The sequence below is a fragment of the Anabrus simplex genome, chromosome 2 (genome assembly GCF_040414725.1).
Source record: "Anabrus simplex isolate iqAnaSimp1 chromosome 2, ASM4041472v1, whole genome shotgun sequence".
Taxonomy (NCBI): Eukaryota; Metazoa; Arthropoda; class Insecta; order Orthoptera; family Tettigoniidae; genus Anabrus; species Anabrus simplex.
Genome location: NC_090266.1, coordinates 378,880,334 through 378,901,156, shown reverse-complemented (window position 1 = coordinate 378,901,156; position 20,823 = coordinate 378,880,334). Strand labels below are relative to the sequence as shown.

The following is a 20,823-nucleotide window of genomic DNA, read 5'->3' as shown; positions in this document are numbered from 1 at the left end:
CGAGGGCATAAAGGGAAAAGAGAAAGAAGAAGAAGTATCCGTTGGACTTGGCGATATATCAGATTTGCTATTTGCTTTACGTCGCACTGACACAGAGAGGTCTTATGGCGACGATGGGATAGGAAAGACCGAGGAATGGGAAGGAAGCGGCCGTGGCCTTAGTTAACGTAAAGCCCCAGCATTTGCCTGGTGTGAAAATGGGAAACCATGGGAAACCATCTTCAGGTCTGCCAGCAGTGGGATTTGAACCCACTATCTCCCGGATGCAAGCTCACAGCTGCGCGATCCTAACCGCACAGCGATATATCAGATTGTGTTAGGCTCTGTTTGGATATTTTTATTGGATAACGGTATCTCGAACGCCCGGAAAACCAGCTGTGATTAGCTGCTCTTTTTGTTGAAACTAAGGGAGTTTGAGTATCTCTTGATGGTGAGATCCAGATTATTAAGGCGGCGCCTGGATTTGGATGCCACTGTGACTTTAATATGTGGTTTTATCGCATTTGAACTTGAGAGAGTTGTGTTGACATTATTAATGTCTTCGTCTATTATAACGAATACATCGTCTATGAATCTAGCCCACAGATGAATATTGTCAAATTTTTTATTGTTAATGATTTCTTTATGTTCTAAATGATCTAAATCAATTTCTGCTAGTATTCTGAATGCTGGTGAACCCATGGCCAGTCCTGGTCTCCTATCCAGCAATCCGTCTCCACATACAACAAGCCCAGCTGCTGACACTCTTTCGAAGCCTTCACGCACCGTAGGAGTATGTCCTTCCTTCGCACTGCGCCACCAACTATGGTCTTCGCATTTTAGAACTTTTTCTTATCTGCACTCGCCAGTTCATACACCTCTCCCATTAAATAGTCTACTGGCAACTTTCTTCTAAGGTCATTGGTCCCTACATGAAGCACTAACATTTCCACTCTTTCAACCTGCTGAGACAGCTGTTCAATTTTGTATTCCCGGATAACACTGTACCTTTTTACCAGTACTCCTTGAAATATCACCAATCCAGCATATAGGGTCACCCATGATGAATACGTCACGTGAATTTTTAACGATCGAATCACTTTCCTCCCGAGTCAACTGTAGGATAGTAATCAGGTTCTAGTTCCTTGTTCCCTTTTGTGATATTTTCTATCTGTGCTTTCACTGTTTCCTCAAATTCTGCAAGCTTCCACTCTAGGTTCTCTATTTTCAAGTCTCTCGCCTTGATTGCTTCCCTCATATTTTCCACAGTGTCTCATATTCTACAAAACTAAAAGTTGTCCGGACAATCTTCCTTCTTCACCTTAGCATAGCCGAAGTGGAACCATTTTAAACACATCACACACTTCACCTACCGGCAGTGCCAATGCACTAAGAGAGACATGGGGGCGAAACGCTGGCAACAAGAATGAGTTAGCTGGAAAATTTATAATGTCCAATAACGGACCATTTATATTGGTATTATGAACACTTAATTGCCATCGCTTCTGTGGGGGCCTGAACATAACACTCAACTGCAGGTCCTGGGTTCAGCTCAACAATATCAATAACCAAAAAGGTTGCAATAACAACTGCCAGGAAGCAAAAGTTGCTAGGTCTGGAAAGACAGCACTGTTATGGGATGGAGGGCCTCATCCACCCGTGCCACATTCCTATCCTCGTCTGGTAAATTTTCAACGTGCAGCCCATGGCAAACAACTTAACTTCAGAGCGCTGGGAAAACACGTCCGACCACTTCAACAGCTCACTCACTGGCACCAGATATCTGATATATCTGACATATTTGACTCTGTATTTTTTTTTTATTCCATCCCAGTTCAATATTTGCCTGAAATCCAGAGGTCTACATTATTTCTAAATGACAGTACACAACTCTACTTAAAGCAGTGGGGACCCCTTGTTCGCTGTAGTGCTTCCCCTCAGCGGACACCTTCCTATGTTGTGGCCACTGTAGTCCCTGTGAGGATATCTCTTCTAACAGTTTAAGGGTCATGGTGGATTGTATAGCCCTAGCGATTTGAACATAAGGAGGGCAATGACTCAGTATACATCCAAAATGCCCTGTAACCATACAAAAGTACAATATATGTAAATTACGATCTCCCAATTTTAGGTTAGGAAATTCCCATAAAATAATTTCAAAGTAGATTAGTGTCATGTTCCGTATTGACATCGTAAAATAATTTATAATATAAAGTAGTGATTATGTTAAGTTAACCCTTTGGCACTCAGCCTATATGCAGCGGTTTGCTCGAAGACACTCAGACTCATTTTTGTGATTTTCCAAAGCAAATTACAAAAATTCAACACGTAAACAATTTAACACACATTAAAATAAAATAAATCACACTAATACAGGAAACTATGAGCATTTCAGAAATGAATATACCTAGGACATATTGTTATTTGTTAAGCCAGAAAAATTATTAAATTTCGAAAATAAATTAAAAAAAATAAATTATGGTTTTCAATGACAGAAAAATCAGACATTATTGCGTCTTCCTTCTTTACTCTTAGACGTGAAAGAAAGAACATTTAATTCTGAATAATTTGATATCAATATGATGTGTGTGCTGCAATTCACTCATGAAGCATGGCACAAAGTTATTCGGTGTAGATGTAATGGTCATCGATGTCAGGTCCTCGCGGTCTAATGCAAGGTGAGCAGTTACGACCGTGTCACTTCCCACATAACGGGATTCACTTTCGGCAGAAGAAGATCATTATTACTGTCTAAATCATCTGAAAATTCAAGGATATCGGCCTCATTCGGCCTTGAATATGGCCTAGCCATTACGATAAAAAGATGACGCAAGCACGTGCAACAACGGAGTTATGAAAAAGAGTAAAATTGTAGTTTACGAAGTACATCGAACACACGATATACCAAAGAAACGAAATAAACTCTAAACAAAACACATAGCAAGATCAACTTGTTGTATTCATAAGCAAATCAAAACAGATCCACGCAATAACAACTTCAAATAACCACAACATAAACATTCACGGTCAACAGATTTAATTTGTCGAAAATAAACATATTTTGTAGGGCTGGTGGATATATCTGTTGAGTTAAACGAAAATTCAACGCTTTAAGGTACCGTCACGATCAACTGTTACGATTTAACAGCTACGCAAATGACCAAAATCTGTAAATAAGACAGAGACGATGTATCGGCACCGTGAGCTTTCTCACCATAACCTCTCGCGCCGATAGATCGGCGCGCTGAGTGCGAAAGGGTTAAGCTGTAAGAACATAATATAAGAAGAATATTTACTTAGGGAATACTGAACATGTATATCCTTATATTTGTATAACTTTTAATTTGGGTAAGAGTCTGTACACATGGCCTAGGCGTGAAGATTGTGCAACATGGAAAACAGTGACTATATCGGTAAAGAGGGCTGAAGTTGGTTGAAAGTGTGGCAATAAGTGGCTTGGAAACCTGGGGTACAGCCGGAAAGTATAGGCTGACGATGGTAATTCATCAATGTGGATGAACACTACAGATCACTAACTTTCGTATCGGCCGCTCAGTAACCAATCCCAAAACTCTGATTCTGAATGAGGTTGCGCTGATTAAGAGATGTTAAAAGATGTTTCAGTTAGAGTGTTGCTACCAGTGGGTTCTTGCATACGCCACAGCCAAATGGAACAAGCGACGTGTTCGTTATCTATTACAGATTTAGTAGTGTTGAAGAACTTTGATTGTGGAATCATTACTGTACCATTATGGAACAGACTACGGAGTCATTACGAGTGTATTGTAAGGTTATCTCATGTTATTTCCCAGTGAGCATTCTGAGGAAGATGCTACATAGTGTTGATTTGTCAGTCATACTCTGAATTATTCCTCTGTGAGGAAATGCACAGTGTGTGTGGATTCTTATATGTGTAATCTTGACATAATGTGTTGTACACAGAACTGATTACTGCTAGATCAAATCGTTTGCCAAGTGTTCAATGCTAGGGTCATTCTTTGATCGATTTGACATGGCATTCCTAGTTCCATTTATTCCACAGTAGCCTTTTTAAATTGTGAAGTTGTATGGTTTGATCAACAGAGTATAGTGAGGTGACTAGGATTGTTTTTCTCATACAGTTATAACCCCTGGTAAATTAAGTCCACGGTGATGATGCTATTTTGTTCAGGTAAAACGAGGTTAAGAATGGGCAGTCGTCTTATCCGTATGAAATCATCAATATGAAGTGTGGCCTTCAGAAATGTGTAAATTTGTGGTGTGTAGATATTAGATGTTGTTTGTGGATGTTTATTTCTGTAAGCGGCAAAACATGATGCAAGTGTATGTTATGTTTAGATTTGTTTCTGGAATAAATTAACATATGGCCAGTTTCTGGTACACCACAGTTACCTGTGAGTTAACTAAATGCGCTTGTAACTTTAATTGCGCTGTTAACTTTAATGAGTTTCTGGAAACATAAATCCAGATTTATAAGCCCTGGCAATAAACAGTAAAAGTATCGTCATGTTTAGTATATCTCGTTCTCCAATAGATGTCTCTATACAAATGTTTTTAGTGTTTATTTGGTAATATCTAGTTCCTTTTACTAGCAGAAGTTTTCAATAGTAAAAATTGGTTGGCAAACATCTACACAGTCATCTCAGTCAAAATGCAGTTATAAGAAGTCACTGAATGATAGTAGCTATTTGGTGTGACACAATACGAAAATGCTGGATTAACGTACAAAAAATTTCAGGCCTTTTGAGAGAAACTTGTTAATAGACTTTGTTCTTCAAAGAAAAGAAGTGATTGAGAATAAGAAGACTGATGGGGCAACATTAGCTCAGAAAAAAATGTTTTTGGGAGGACTTATGTCATCAACATCATCGTCATCATCATTAATGTCCCACTCCAGTTGCCCGGGTGTGGTTAACAAGCCTCCTCCACTCCTTCCTGTCCCTCCATTTTTCCTACTCCATTACTTCCACTACATCGAACCCAGCTTCTCTGATGTCCTTACAAATCTGATCCATTCACCTTCTTCTCGGTCTTCCAACAGGTCTCTTTCCCTAAGCTTCTCTTTCCAATTCCCTTCTTGCTATCTGTTTCTTTCGCATTCTTTTTACATGTCTGAACCATCTCAGTCTTGTTTTCTGTATGTTCTGTACTAACGGTTCTATATTTAGCTCTTCTCTGATTTTAATATTCTGAATTTTATCTCTTCTTGTCTTTTTAACCAATATTCTTAAATGTTTCATTTCTACTGCTTGGATCTTACTATCTTGTCTCTTATTATTTACCAGTGTTTCTAGTCCGTATGTTACAATTGGTATGAAATACTGTTTACATAGTGTTAATTTCGTTCTCTCAGGTATTTTGTCATCCCATAAAAGCTCACTGACTTGATAAAATGTTGTACCTTTACTTAGTCTGTTATTAATTTCACATATACGAACTTATATAACTTAAGTAAGACTTATGTAAAGTCTTCAATGCATCCAGCCAGACAGGAGGATGGACAGCAAAACAGTTAAAAGAACTATATTTTGTTATGAAAAGGAAGGCAAAAAAGCACAATAAAGAAGACAGGGTAAGTACTGATATACCGTCAAACGGGGCGATTTCGGACACAGAGCTGGTTTCGGAGAGTATGGTAGATTTGTTGTATTCTGTCGCATAGCAATGAGCTGCCAGTGCTTTATACTTCCACGTGCGTTTTAGTCTGACCTTGAGGTTATGTCTCCCGCGTTTTGTGCTTTTTATTACGAATCAACTTCATACTTCGGAAAATTTCCCGTGTGCACTAGCATTGTTGAAACTTCATGCATTATCATTAAGTGGATACTTTCGATTGTCATGACCGGAAGGAATGCATTGTAACTATGGTTCTTAGTGAGATCAACTGACTGAAGTGTTTATAAACGATTGCTGTGGAATTTTGGTGTGATTTAGTAAAAAATAGTGTTTTACGCACATTTTACTGAAAATTGAAAGCAGTCTGGGTGATTTCGGACAATACCTAGAAATTATCAGAGGCAGAAAGAAGCTGCTTCGAGGGGTAATTACGAACCAAATTATTAGAAAAAGCCGTACGTGATATTAAAAGTGGCAAGTTGTCTTATAGGAAAGCATTTGATTTCTATGGTATGCCTTGGTCCACTCTACAAAATAAAGTGCGGAATGTATATCCAAAAAATGGGAAGAGTACCAATGCTAAATGAGGAAGAAGGAAACGCTCAAGGAAGCTCGTCACCCTCCAGTCATGCTCCAACCCAACACAACCTGCTACTTTCTGCCACTGACGCAAATAAAATGATCTTTCTGGGAAGTCGATTTTCGGCTGTGACTTCCGCCGAGATGAAAGCAGTGCAGAAACAAGTGATGGCGCTGGCAGCAGCAGCAGTGAAAATGAATGCGATGGGGCACACAATGAATGTAATGACGTTCTGGTGTTGCAAGAAGAGGCTTTCCTTGTGGCAGTTTATAAATACAAGTTGAAGAACAAAGAGCATACAGGCAGTATTTTGGCGTGGCCTGAAATATTCATTCAAGGGATGTGGATGTCAAATGCTTGCACCCATATAAAAACAGCAGAAAAGTGTTTATGTTCCCTAACATCCCTGCTGAGGATACAATAGCTAAAGAAAATACAGTACTTCCAGTCCAAGTTCAGAAGAGAGGAATGTTTATTTTCAAAGAAAACGCATTTTAGATTTATAGGCCGTGGCAACTACATGTTCATTGTATCGACCTTTTTTTTTTTTTTTTGCTCTGAGATTTGTATCGTTTGTAAGAAAAATTATTAAGATTTCTCAGTAGGATCTCTGTACAGTTTATAACTATTAATATTTCAATTAAGACCAGAAAACTTTACATTTACCTTGTCAGAAAAGAAGATCGATCAGTAACACATTACATTGATCATTACAATGATTTTACCCAGCTAGTCATATTTTGGACATTCTCAGAACACTTTAAATATCACAAAACTAAAGAAAAAGGACTATTTATGTCCGAAATGGCCTAAAACGCTTTGAAACTTTGGACAGCAGTTTAAAATGCATGTGCGTCCGAAATCACCTCGAAGTACGGGGTGAGTTCGGACACTACTTTTTGTTTTCTCAGGAAAACCTGCGTTAGCGTATATTTTTTGTTTGTAGGGTATTGCATTAATTGGATATATTCCTCATTATTAGGATGATAAACAATACAATTTAAGATTCCCTTTGTGAGTTAAGACGAGAATTACCTCAAAACTGTCCAAAAACACCCCTTTTGACGGTATCCTCTAACTGGTAACGTGCACTGGTAACGTGCACTGGTGACGTGTTAAATAAGAAACATTTGACATCTTATACAAGTACTATAATTATTTTATCAGATTCAGCCTGTAATAATCTCTCATAATAGGAATATATGCAGGACCTAATAATGCAAAAAGTAAATATATCCTCCCTTCTTTCATACTTACAGTACATACACATCCTCTTAAATTTCACTTTGATTGTTGTTGTCACTAAAAATGTTCAAATAACTAAATGGATCACTTTTCACTGATCAAGAACAAAACAAGTGTAAACAAATATAGTCCTATGCATGATTATGTGTAACACACTTAAGAACCTATCATTTCAGCACTAAAGTTCTGTACTGATGATGTGACACTAATTCGTCCTCTATGCAACTGGTGCAAATTTTTTTAGTACACTGCGAACAAATGGCAACTCGCACTTAAAACACAAACATATATGATGTTTTTCTCAGATGCTGGACATGTACAGCAAGATTGCCGTTTTTCCAGTTTTTTCTGTATCTCGGCGCCGAGTCTTGTGTGCAAAATGTTGCTTATTCCTGCTTGTATCTCATTGGGAACTCGCTCATTTATAATTTTTCTTTCATATGTAATATTACCTGATCACCTGCCAAGCCCTTCGAGAAATCCATTTTTTTCCAGTCTCTCAGGCTACGACTTCAACAACACGAAAGCGTTACAAACTGCGATCTACAATAGCCAAAAGAAATTAGCCATATCACTACATTTTTCATTAATAGCTCCTTAATGCACTCCTTGAATTAAGGATTTGTAGTCTTAATAACCGCAATGGACCATCCATTTGATATGTTTTACTTACGCTGACCACGCAACATGAATTAACAAAAAATACTCTCTTGACTTGTGATGTGAGCTCTGGCAGTCCAGTTGAGAATTTTAATCGAACGTAGTGAGCTAACCCTGACCTAGGGTATGATGTGTCTCGACACAGATAAGAAGGTAACAAACTACAGCTCTGTGCAAGATTTATAATTAAAGAAGTCCAGATGTTTTATGTTTCTTGGGAGTACACGAGGCCCCACACCACCGTTTAAAGGCTATCATAAAATTAAAAGAGCAATGAAAAATTGGTATTTATTATTCAGCAGGCTTATATCAAATTCATACCAGTAACTAAAATGTTCATTATTTAGTATAAATGTAAATATTAATGGTGAATGTAGCAACTGTTGATGGGTTTTACCTGTTTTACGGATTCTAAACATTTTTGTCTACAATGAAGGCCATGCCAAATAGTGCTGCTCCTTTGGCAATTTTGTTGTTTGTTCCACTTTTGAAGATTCCATAATTATTTTAGTCTATCGTTTCTGAATCTGTGAAACGTGTTTCTTGCAAGGCCAGAATTTGGATTTTCTACTTTGTAAGTTCTGTTGTGAGATTGTATAGTTATCCTGTTTGAATCCATGTCTGAATGTTGAAAGTGCCAATGTAAGTGTGCATTTTCCATGAAAGTTTACCAGAGCACTCCGACTTGCTCTCTCGTAGAAGTCCAAGCTCACCAGAATCCGAACGCTTGGGTGCCACTTTAGCGTGGGTGGATCGTCCACCTGGGGTAATGTTGTCTTTACTTATACGAGTCATCATTGCTTGTAATCAATTTTCTAGCTATCGCGAGTGGTGTAGAACCAGGGATTGTTAGTTCATGGAGCATGTTTACAGCCGCACCTCTGGTGAACGGACGCTGACCACTTTGCCGCTTGCTACAAGTCAGATGTGAGGTGGTTTTGAATCAGTTCTTCCGCACTCTCTACTATTGGGATATACCCTCTTCTGTCATCGAGGCCGTTGACCATTTTTTTTCTTTACTTCAGGTGATCCACGAGTGCTTATATGGCTAAGCCTTATTCACAGCTGTCCTGCATATCTACAGGAACTTCCCCTATCAGCAATTCGGATGTGTCATGTTGGGTTTAGGTGCCCCCACCCCAGTGTCTTGCGCAGGGTTGTGCTTAGCTCTTACTCAGTTCAGAGCTAAACCCCCACACAAGCTAACCCTCTCAGTATGGATTATTATTATCATCATTATTATTATTGTTGTTGTAGTTCTTGTTGTATTATAAATTGGTTTGAATGATTTAAAGGATGATTAATGAGCAGTAGTGAATTGGAGAACAATATAATTTTAATGGAGTTAGAATTGTGCTTTCTTATATGTGATTTAATCTATACAGTGAAGATTAGGATGTCTATTAGCAGTGTGTGTTCATTTCATTTTCTTTTCATTACATCGTGCAACTGTAACTGTAGCCTGTTATTATATTATTATCATTATTATTATTATAATATCATCATCATGACTGTAATTAATACTGTTGTGTTACAATACTCATTAAACAGCCCCTACAATATTTACACAACAGTCTGTAAAATACAGTACAACAACAACAACAACAACAACAACAACAACAACAACAACAACAACAACAACAACAACAACAACAACAACAACAACAACAACAACAACAACAACAACAATAATAATAATAATAATAAATAATATTATTATTCGCCATGTGGTTGGGTGCGCACAGCTGTGAGCTTGCATCTGGGAGACAGTGGGTTCGAACCCCACTGTCAGCAGCCCTGAAGATGGTTTTCTGTAGTTTCCCATTTTAACACCAGGAAAATGCTGGGGCTGCACCTTAATTAAGGCGACAGCCGCTTCCTTCCCATTCCTAGGCCTTTCCTATTCTATCGTCGCCATAAGACCTATCTGTGTCAGTGCAACGTTAAGCAAAGAAAAAAAAAAGAGATGATAATATTGTTTTACAATTTGCTTTACGTCACACAGTCACAGGTAGACCTTATGGCAATGATGAGATGGGAAAGGTCTAGGAGTGAGAAGGACCTTAATTAAGGTACAGCCCCCCAGCATTTGCCTGGTGTGAAAATGGGAAAACATGAAAACCATCTTCAGGGCTGGTGACAGAAGGGTTCAAACCCACTACTCTCTCTCCTGAACACAAGCTGATAGCTACAAGATCCAAACCATGCAGCCACTTGCTCGATAACAACAACAAAAATTACAATAATAATATAAGGGGCGATCAAAAATTTTCTGTTCGACAGCCGTACAGTCCTGAATTGAGATGCCAATCACGTAAAATCGCTGTGAGCACTGAGGCACTCACCTCGTCATTGCACCGGGTTGAAGATACCATTGTGGTAAAACACTGTGAGCTGCTGTGTGAAAAAGTCCGTAACCACCTGCTGCACATCCTCGTCCGACAGGAAGCATCGGCCCTTCAAGGCTTTTTGAGGGGACTGAAGGCATGATAATCGCATGTGGAGAGATCAGGACTATGGGGCAGATGCTCGAGTGTCCGCCCTAATCGCCTCATCCACCACCCGCTTCTCGTTGTCCGTAATGGATGAGGCTGGCCTCCCAGATAGACCGATGTTGTGTCGAAATATGACCCACACAGAACTTAGTGCATCATTCCCTGTTTGTATGCATCTGGTAATAGCATTGCCATAGTTCATGTGGCCGCATTTAACGCACTCACCTCGGCATGACAGTACTGCCACACTAATCCCTTTGCCTACACGCCCATACTTATATACCCACATCGGAGTCACGCTACGCTGCATGTCTGCTGCAGCAACACCCTCAAATGGAAACGTTTTGATCATGCCTTATAATAATTATGGGCTACAATTACTGTTGCATGAAATAACGTAACACAACATTATCTTCAACAAACACAAGAACTTAAACGACTTTCCAATCTTCCCTATATAAATTAAATCACGTATCAAGAAAGCACAACAATTCTAACTCCATTAAAATTATATAATACTTTAATTCACTAATGCTCATTAAACATTCCTTAAAACATTAAAGCAATTTAAAATAGGCTACAATATCAACAACAAAAAGAGGCTATAATTACAACTCCGCGAAGATCCATGGCATCACAGGAACATGATGTAATGGAAAGTTACAGTAAACAAGCTAGATGGTGCAACACCAATGCCAACGTACTGCACAATCGCACTCCTAGGTGGACCAGTGAAGAGAGAAGAACTGCACTGAGGACTACCTCATTGATGTAAGTTGTAATATTTCAACAATTATTGGAAGAGTGGACACAGGTTTTAATGAGAATGGTTTTACACTTCTCAATAATCAACTCATACGTTTTATATATAGATATTTTTTAAGTTAGTGATTTGATAGAATCAGATGATGTCCTTTTTATTTTAATTAAGTTATTTCTTTATCAGGTATAGTCTGTTATGTGTTTTCTTTTTCCAGGTATTTTCTAAATTTTATTTATTCATAAACTAGTTTCAACAGACTAAATAATCTAACAAATTATTAAAAAATCTTTGGGCAATAAAATCAATATATGGAAAAGGGAGATTTTTGTTCTGAATAAATTAATATAATTTGAAATCAAATCAAATTCCTCCACAGTGTTTTAAAGTTACTCTTTCCAAAACTAGCACATATTAAGATCAAAGTGTAAACTTTCATTAATTGTTTTCAGTTCTCCTCTACCATATAACACATTCGTTGGTGCCCACTACAATTTGGCATATTTGAATAAAAAGTGACCAATCCACATGTAATGGCATATGTCTACTGGGCCAGCACTGTAAGTATTAAGATTACAATGGATTAAAAAGATGCAATTTAGCCTCAAAGGAAACTGAAGGTAGTAATTATCTCCAGTGGGATAGCATCATATTGTAATTGGGGGAAATGAGGAAATATTTTTGTCTACCTTGGATTTCAGATGTAGGTACAACAATGACAACAAATTTATTTTTAAATTAAAGAATCAATAGCACTGAAGAAGTAGCCGCCTTAGTCCACACTATGATATAGATGTTGATACAGATGTTCATTCCCCTAGGGAATCTGAAATATTTGTTCCGAATGAGTAAATTTATAATACCAATATAAATGGTCCGTTATTGGACATTATAAATTTTCCAGCTAACTCAATCCTGGTTGCCAGCGTTTCGCCCCCGTGTGCTGCGCTGGGCTCATCAGTTGGTACCAACTCGTACCAAGTACGTATCTCTGATAATAGCATTGCCATAGTTCATGTGGCCGCATTTAACGCACTCACCTCGGCATGACAGTACTGTCACACTAATCCCTTTGCCTACACGCCCATACTTATATACCCACATCGGAGTCACGCTACGTTGCATGTCTGCTGCAGCAACACCCTCAAATGGAAACTGATGAGCCCAGCCTAGCACACGGGGGCGAAACGCTGGCAACCACAAATGAGTTAGCTGGGAAACTTATAATGTCCAATAATGGACCATTTATATTGGTATCAGTCCACTCTAGCAGTTCCATCTCTGTACTATTGACTTTGTCAGTTCCCACCAAATATATTGTACTTAATTAAAAATGTCTCAGTTAAGAAATTATGTCAACATTAATATTCTCTAAGACATCTCTCAACATGTCTCTATATATTTTATTAAGTTTGAATAATTGAATGAAATTATGCATCAGCAACACAGCCGAGAAGATGCACAGGAAAAAAAAAGTCATAGTACCTGCACTGAACCATCCCTTGACTTGTCTTCGATCTCCGCTTCAGCCTTTTCATTCAAATTAGTATTGTTTTCATTAGGACCATGCAGCACATCAGGAAAACCTAGAGGCAAATGTTGGGCCAATAATGCCAATCCACCAAATTGGGAAAAAACATCGATAGTTGTAGACAGCTCTGGAGTAGCAAGTAGAGTAAGTAGATCTTCACAATCACTTCTCTCTTGAATACCTATCAAATGCCAGAAATATAGCATTTATATAAATTATTGCATGTAAATGTATAAAATAAGACAATAAAAAATTAAATAACTTGGAGAAAAAAATGTTAACACATATGAGGCTGTTCATAAATAACTAAATACCTATGAATGAGAAATATGATATGTATTTGAGTCATACAAGACAGGTTTACTATGCAATTTTTTCTGCCGTTCTTTTCCTTTTTTCCCCCTAGTGATTAAACATGGCATCAACTCACGAAAGATTTTTTCATGATAATAGGATAGAGCTAGGACTAGGTCATAAGCGGAAGTGGCCTAAATTAAGATACAGCCCCAGTATTTGCCTGGTGTGAAAATGGGAAACAACAGAAAATCATTTTCAGGGCAGCCCATAGTTTGGGTTCAAATCTACCATCTCTCAATGCAAGCTAACAGCTACACAGCTCAAACTGTGCAGTCAACTTGCTCGGCACTACACAGTAGTGATACTGATGAAAAGATCAGGTACTTTCATCCACCAATGCATTCTATCACATTGTGTAAAGAGGGTGATGAGCAATTACATACTAAGCCAATTTGGAAAGTAAATGACATAAAAAAAGTGTATTGTTATAATACTGAAGACACTGAATACACTCGTACTGTCTGATAGCTTAACCTACTTTTTTACACTGTGGTCTTGGACATCTACAGTAGGTACTTGTACCTGAAGACCTGTTTAAACATTCCCTCAACATAGGAAGTTGCTCCCTGTTGTTTTAACAAGTCTGTTACAGCATGCTTTATGTTATCATTGTCAAATTGTTTTCCAGCGAGGTGTTCCTTCATCTATGGGAACAGTTTAAAATTTGACAGTGCAAAAGAATGCATTGTAGCGTGGGAGTGAAAAAGACTCCCAATGAAATTCCCACAAGAGTGACTTGGTGCTGTACAATTAGCAAGATACATGCACAATGTCTGGAAGTGTCTCATACAGTTCTGTTTGAAATTTTCTCTGAACATTTACAGTTCTGTGAACTCTGTTCTGGGTGGGTACTACAGATGCTGACAGTTTCTTCCTGGCTTTGTAGAGTTGAGCATTTTAATGGAAAAAGCAATCTGCATGAGAGCATGCCTCTCTGATGGTTCGGACTTTTTTTTTTTTTTTTTTCAATTCGCTTTACCTCGCACCGACGCGGATAGGTCTTATGGCGACGATGGAATAGGAGTGGGAAAGAAGTGACTATGGCCTTAATTACAGTACAGCCCCAACATTGCCTGCTGTGAAAATGAGAAACCATGGAAAACCACCTTCAGGGTTGCTGACAGTGATGATTGAACCCACTATCTCCCGACGGTTCTGAATAAATGGACGAAGATGATGTAGAGTAGTGTAGAAGACATCAGTCTTTAAAGTGTTTTTACAGACATGAATTCAATGAATAAGACTCATTTTATGATTGCTGAAAAGAGATGCCATTATTTCTGTGATTACAAGTTTTGTTTGCCTTTGCTTGGCTTTTTTTGACAAGTTTGAATGACGCCATTCAAGTGATTGCTGTTTCCTTCATAGTTTTGGGTAAATCCCATGTAGCAATTTGGATGATGAGCTTATAGCCATAATGTTCATAACACTCCAAGAAAGTCAAACAGAACTCATTCATTCAGCTTTCTGTCAGCATCTGTAGTACCCAACCAGAACAGAGTGTGCAATACTGTAAATGTTCAGAGAAAGTTTCAAACAGAACTCTATGAGACACTTCCAGACATTGTGCATGCATGCATCTTGCTAAATGTACAGCGCAAAGTCACTTGATGAACTCAATCAACATCTCCGTATCATGAACATTTATCCCCCCCCTTTTTAAAATTTATGCACCACTTCCTAACATTGGCCTCATTCAAAACACTTTTATCATAGACAGCAACAAATCCTTGATGAATATCAACAACTGACTGCATTATGTCAACAACTGGACCAGGCAAATGTCTACATCATACTCAACACAGCTCAGTGAGACTGGCTGCAACAACTCAGCTGTGCAGTCAGTCTGTGCAAACATTGTTTATTTTCTGAACTCTGAATAGTAGTGGCAAAAGGGGCTCTGGTTAAGACGCAGCAGGTCGTTATGCTACTTAGGTTCCAGAATGGGTAACAAAAAAAATTAAATAAATGCAATGTAAATTTTAATCTTATACCAGTTGTATAGTACCATTTGAAGTAATTCCACATATTGTATCTCAGTTGACTATATTTGTAAGTACAGGAGATATTATAAGTAGAATTTTGTAAACAATATAAATTTATTAAGGATGAGCTGTGTGTTTAATAGAAAACACTGTTAACGTAAATTGTATAATATTGTATTATAGGAAAATTTTCTTCTCTTGTTAATTTAATATTTAGTGCTTGACAATAATGTATTTTAGTGTACCATTTGCCACCAAGGTAGACACCTCATTTGCAAATAAAGAGATTTTGATTTTTGATCTCTGTATGTTGCAGAATATTGTGATTTCTGAAGAATCACACTTCTGTTTAGGCAAAAACGACAAGAGTGTCCTTGTAAGATGACTGAGTGAGCAGTGCTATCTGCACTGCATTTGTACTAAAGAAACAGTATTATGACCTGGGATTTTATTAAGGTTAGTTTTAAATGACCCCTTCATATAATTAATTACAAGCAGCTATCATGCCAATGATATTTTGAGACGAGTAAAAATTCAATGGGCATTAATTAGTGATATATTCAGTATAATACCTTTGTAGAATGGTATGTCTTTTATATTTATGTGAAGGAATACAAACATTCAGGTTAAACTGAGACAGATGTAGTAGAGATTACTTAACAACCTACCGGGCGAGTTGGCCGTTCGGTTAGGGGCGCGCGGTTGTGAGCTTGCATCTGGGAGATAGTGGGTTCGAATCCCACTGTCGGCAGCCCTGAAGATGGCTTTCTGTGGTTTCCCATTTCACACCAGGCAAATGCTGGGGCTGTACCTTAATTAAGGCCACGACCGCTTCCTTCCAACTCCTAAGCCTTTCCTATCCCATCGTCGCAATAAGACCTATCTGTGTTGTTGCAACGTAAAGCCACTAGCAAAACTTAATAACTTTTCAGTGTGGCTGACAAACATTGCACTAGAATAGGAAAGTCTAGACAACATCTAACACACTCAGTGATAACATTTGTGTGTGTCTATTGCAGGACTTGTGGTTCAAATACCAGTACCAAATGAATTATTTCTGGTACACATTCCACAATCCTTTGAAACTTCAGTGACTAACAATTCTCTAGTGTCCATAGACCTCCAAAAGATTTATTCATCATCATCTCTGAGCCTTAAGAGCTGAAACAAAGTTTGTACAAAAGAGTGGTAATGTACTGATGAAAACACTATTACTTCAGCAATAACCAAAAGATGTTCACACTTGAAACGATAATATTCTGCATGATAAATGTAGGCTGATAGTAAAGTTTCAAGACTGACGTTTTAATTATATTCCAGTATGAGATATGCATCATTGTATTTATTTTGATAAGCATAGTACTTCGACACTCCTGCAGTTGGAGACTTGTGACCTCAGTGCAGGAAAGTAACCTCTATGTTTTGCCATGACGAAAAGATGTGTTATTGAATTCTGTGTTAAAATTGGGAAGAGTGGTAGTGAAATGTTTGCAATGCTACAGGAAGCATATTGTGATGAAACACTTAGCTGTGCTGCAGTATTTCACTGGTGGAGGTACGTCAAGGACAGCAACATGCAAGTGATTGACAACACGTGATCTGGCAGGCCATCCACTGTAGTTAAGGATGTCAACATTGCCAAGGCTGATTGGAGGGTAACATAACAAGAAGTTTCCGCTTCACTAAAGAACTCCTTCGCATGAGCTCAACACATAAGGACACACTTAATGCTGCGATGTTGTGTTTGCTCCAGGTGGGTACCCAGGTAGCTAACAGGCGAGCAGAAGCAGTGACGAGTACAGATGTGCACAAACGCTATTGCAAAGTCTGAGATTATACTGTCTTTCCTAACCTCGATTGTGACGTGACAAATCATGGAGTCATCATTATGATCTACTAACAAAATGACAGTTGAGAGTAGGGAAACATGTGGATTCCCCTCTGCCCAAAAAAGTTTGAATGGCTCCTTCAGCATGAGAGGTCATGCTTCCACTGTTCCTTGATGTACAGGGGACAATCCTACAGCAATGGATTCCCACTGGAATGACTGAACGGTGGCTATTATGCAAATGTCTTGTGGAACCATTTGTGCAAAGCCATGAAGAAGGAAAGACAGTAACAGTGGTTTTTGCTCCACATGATATAAAAATATATTTTAAAACAGACAATAATAATGCATCAATTCTACACAACACAAACTCAATAATAATAATAATAATAATAATAATAATAATAATAATAATAATAATAATAATAATAATAATTATTATTATTATTATTATTATTATTATTATTATTATTATTATTATTATTATTATTATTATTATTATTATTATTATAAATTCTGGCGATTCAGGAACTGTCAGATATTGGTGGGACAGAACCAGAACACCCGTCACACAGCCCGGACTTAGCACCATGTGATTTCCAGGCATTAGACATGAGAAACAATTATGCGCAAGAATGCTTAAATGTAGTAGCTGTCCGTCCACCTATATCGACCAAACGGGTAGAAACTTTGACATAAGGTACTTAGAACATGTAAATTAATGTAAATATAATAGATTTGCAGCTATGGGAACACATATGATGGACTCAAACCATAAATTTATGAATACTGATCAAGATCAATTGATATGACTGGCAATTTTTTTTTTCTATGTGATAAAATTATGTTCATACTTTCATAAATTTGCTTATACAGTAAAAGTCCGCTACAGCAAGAATTCATAATGGCAAAAAATTTAATCGCTATAGCGCATAGTCGTTATATACTGTACAATTTTTTCGTAAAAGTCTGAAAAAAACCCACACAATTTCAATCAGTATGTAACGGCAATCCGTTTGTTCTAAAGTTGCATTTTTGCCGATTTCCATACTTTGGCCTACTCCTAAGTTATCATTTTTAACTCCGAGACAATATGAACGCGGATGTTCAATTTCATTCTGAAGAACTGGAGTAGTATCACTCTGGTGGCTATTGTGGCAAACTTTTCAGTTTTCTTATTCAAACGGAGTCACTTAACCTAACTTAACCTCATATGTATCATGAAAACATATCTCAAGAACGAATAGAGTAATGATAAGCTTTTTGCTGTAAATTACTTGGGAATATCCTTTCCAAAATTTAACCAGACATGAAAAAAATAGAGTGTAACCTTCTATTGTGTGTTCCTCATTAAGCGATTTCTCACTTAGCACGTCATACATTCGAAGTCCCGATTCACGTCGTATTAAATTATTTTAAAATACCTCATTTAACACGTCACAAAATTTAATTATTACCGCTAAGTAGGTCACATTTTTCCCAGCCCAGAAATTGTTCTTTATCATCCCTTGCGAAAAGAACGCAATTTCCAACACAGATTAGAGCCCTCGCCACAGGACGCAGGTTGGGAAAAGTTACGTGAAAACCGGAAATTGCCTTGAATTCCGGAATTTTAGAGAGTAAATTATAGCTTCGGGAAGCGAGCCTCAGGAAAGTTCAGTTTTCCTCTCTGGTTTTTATTGATATTGCTGAATAACCTTGTAAGTGCGCCATTGAGACACCAGTGCAAGCCTCTTTTTTTAATTTTTTTATATAAAGGCCATAGGCAGGCATTTATGCAAGTGGAGGCACATGCTTCCCCTAGTGCACCGTCACTGCGTTGTCCTACATAAGAGGCTTGCAGTAGTGTGTCAACAGCACACTAGCTGCCAGCATCTTGGAAAGGTGTAGCAATCCAACTGATGAGCCCACTGCTACACTGGGGCGAAAGGCTGGTAATTTCACGACTGAAAAATCCTAAAGAGCTTCAATGTTTTTTAATATATTCTGTGTTGAGTCATGCAGTGGAGGCTAGCAAATATTTGTCGCGTGATAGACTACGTAAGGTTTAGGAATATAATCGTGTGAAGTTCACTTCATTTTTTGCTATTTGCTTTACGTCGCACCGACAAGGTCTTATGGCGACAATGGGACAGGAGAGGCTTAGGAATGGGAAGAGGCCATGTGAAAATGGGAAACCATGGAATACCAACTTCAGGGCTACCGACAGTGGGATTCGAACCCACTATCTCCCCGATGCGAGCTCACAGCTGTGCGCCCCTAACCACATGGCCAACTCGCTCGATGTGAAGTTCACTAGCATGGTGCATAATGTCTTGTGGTAGCCCTGTTATAGATACTGAAAAAGTCGTGAAATCCTTTATGAACGACGACAAATCCTGGAAGTGGATAGGCATTTGCATCTTTAAACGGTGGCACGTATGTTGAAACTCCCACCGTCGAGTTTCGGCTCGAGCTGATCGAAGTATTGTCGCTTTCAAGATGACGAGCAAAGTCATTTCTCACGCACATGGCCGAGTTTAACCGCCAAATAATTCATGATCGAAGAGTGTGATCTGCAATAATGCACTGATACTTTTATGAGGCCCCACTGCAAATGCTTTTATATTTGTTATCAGGTATTTTACACACCTTTTAATACACAGTTTTTATTCAACAAGTCCCAGTGGAAAAAGTTTTCAGGTGGTTCATGTTTGTGGGTTACTGTAGTCACGTCCTAGTTCGTGAACCATGGGCAACGGCTGAGTGGCCTAGTAAGTGGTCCTGAGAGTCGGGATACCAGTTGCTATGGAATGGGAGTGGGCATCTCGGACATATTCTGAGTCGTGGCCCTCCTTGTGCTCAGGCGGCTAGGACTATACAATTCACCGGTGGTCCATAACCCGTTAGAGGAGACATCCTCACTTGGACTATGTGCAAGTAGGGCAGCATCCTGCTTCATGAATTTACCGAGCTCTGAACACTTTAAGCAAGCCTAGGACCTAGGGGAGTAATGGAGTCCCACTCCCATTTGACAGGCGAGGGACTCCTTGGAAACAACTTGGCGAATGAAATGGAATTCGATGGGGAGCTATCAATATTAATGGGGCTTATGGAAGAAAGAAGGTAGAACTGGCTGAGTCAGCAAAGAGGATGCATCTGGATGTGCTAGGAGTAAGTGATATTCGGGTAAGGGGAGATAATGAGGAAGAGATAGGAGATTATAAAGTGTACTTGATGGGTGTTAGAAAGGGAAGGGCAGAGTCTGGGGTACGGCTCTTTATCAGGAATACCATTGCACGCAACAGAGTTTCTGTTAGGCACGTAAATGAGCGAATGATGTGGGTAGATTTGTCAGTGTGAGGAATTAGGACAAGAATTGTGTCCGTGCATTCACCACGTGAGGGTGCAGATGAGGATGAAGTTGACAAGTTTTATGAAGCATTGAGTGACATCGTGGTCAGGGTCAACAGCAAGGATAGAATAGTGCTAATGGGCAATTTCAATGCGAGAGTTGGGAATAGAACTGAAGGATACGAAAGGGTGATTGGTAAATGTGGGGAAGATATGGAAGCTAATGGGAATGGGAAGCGTTTGCTGGACTTCTGTGCTAGTATGGGTTTAGCTGTTACGAATACATTCTTCAAGCATAAGGCTATTCACCGCTACACATGGGAGGCTAGGGGTACCAGATCCATAATAGACTATATCTTAACAGACTTTGAATTCAGGAAATCTGTTAGGAATATACAAGTTTTTCGCGGATTTTTCGATGATACAGACCACTATCTGATCTGTAGTGAAATAA

The 20,823-nt window shown here is 38.6% G+C and overlaps 1 protein-coding gene across 1 annotated transcript in view; it reads right to left on the bottom strand.

Moving 5' to 3' along the window:
* The window catches only part of Bruce (BIR repeat containing ubiquitin-conjugating enzyme), a 1,406,664-nt gene that overhangs the window by 305,569 nt on the left and 1,080,272 nt on the right, over positions 1-20,823 (bottom strand). The window contains exon 54 of the mRNA XM_068225988.1: positions 12,821-13,047. Coding sequence (XP_068082089.1) covers positions 12,821-13,047 — 227 coding nt within the window. The remainder of the gene's footprint in view (positions 1-12,820; positions 13,048-20,823) is intronic.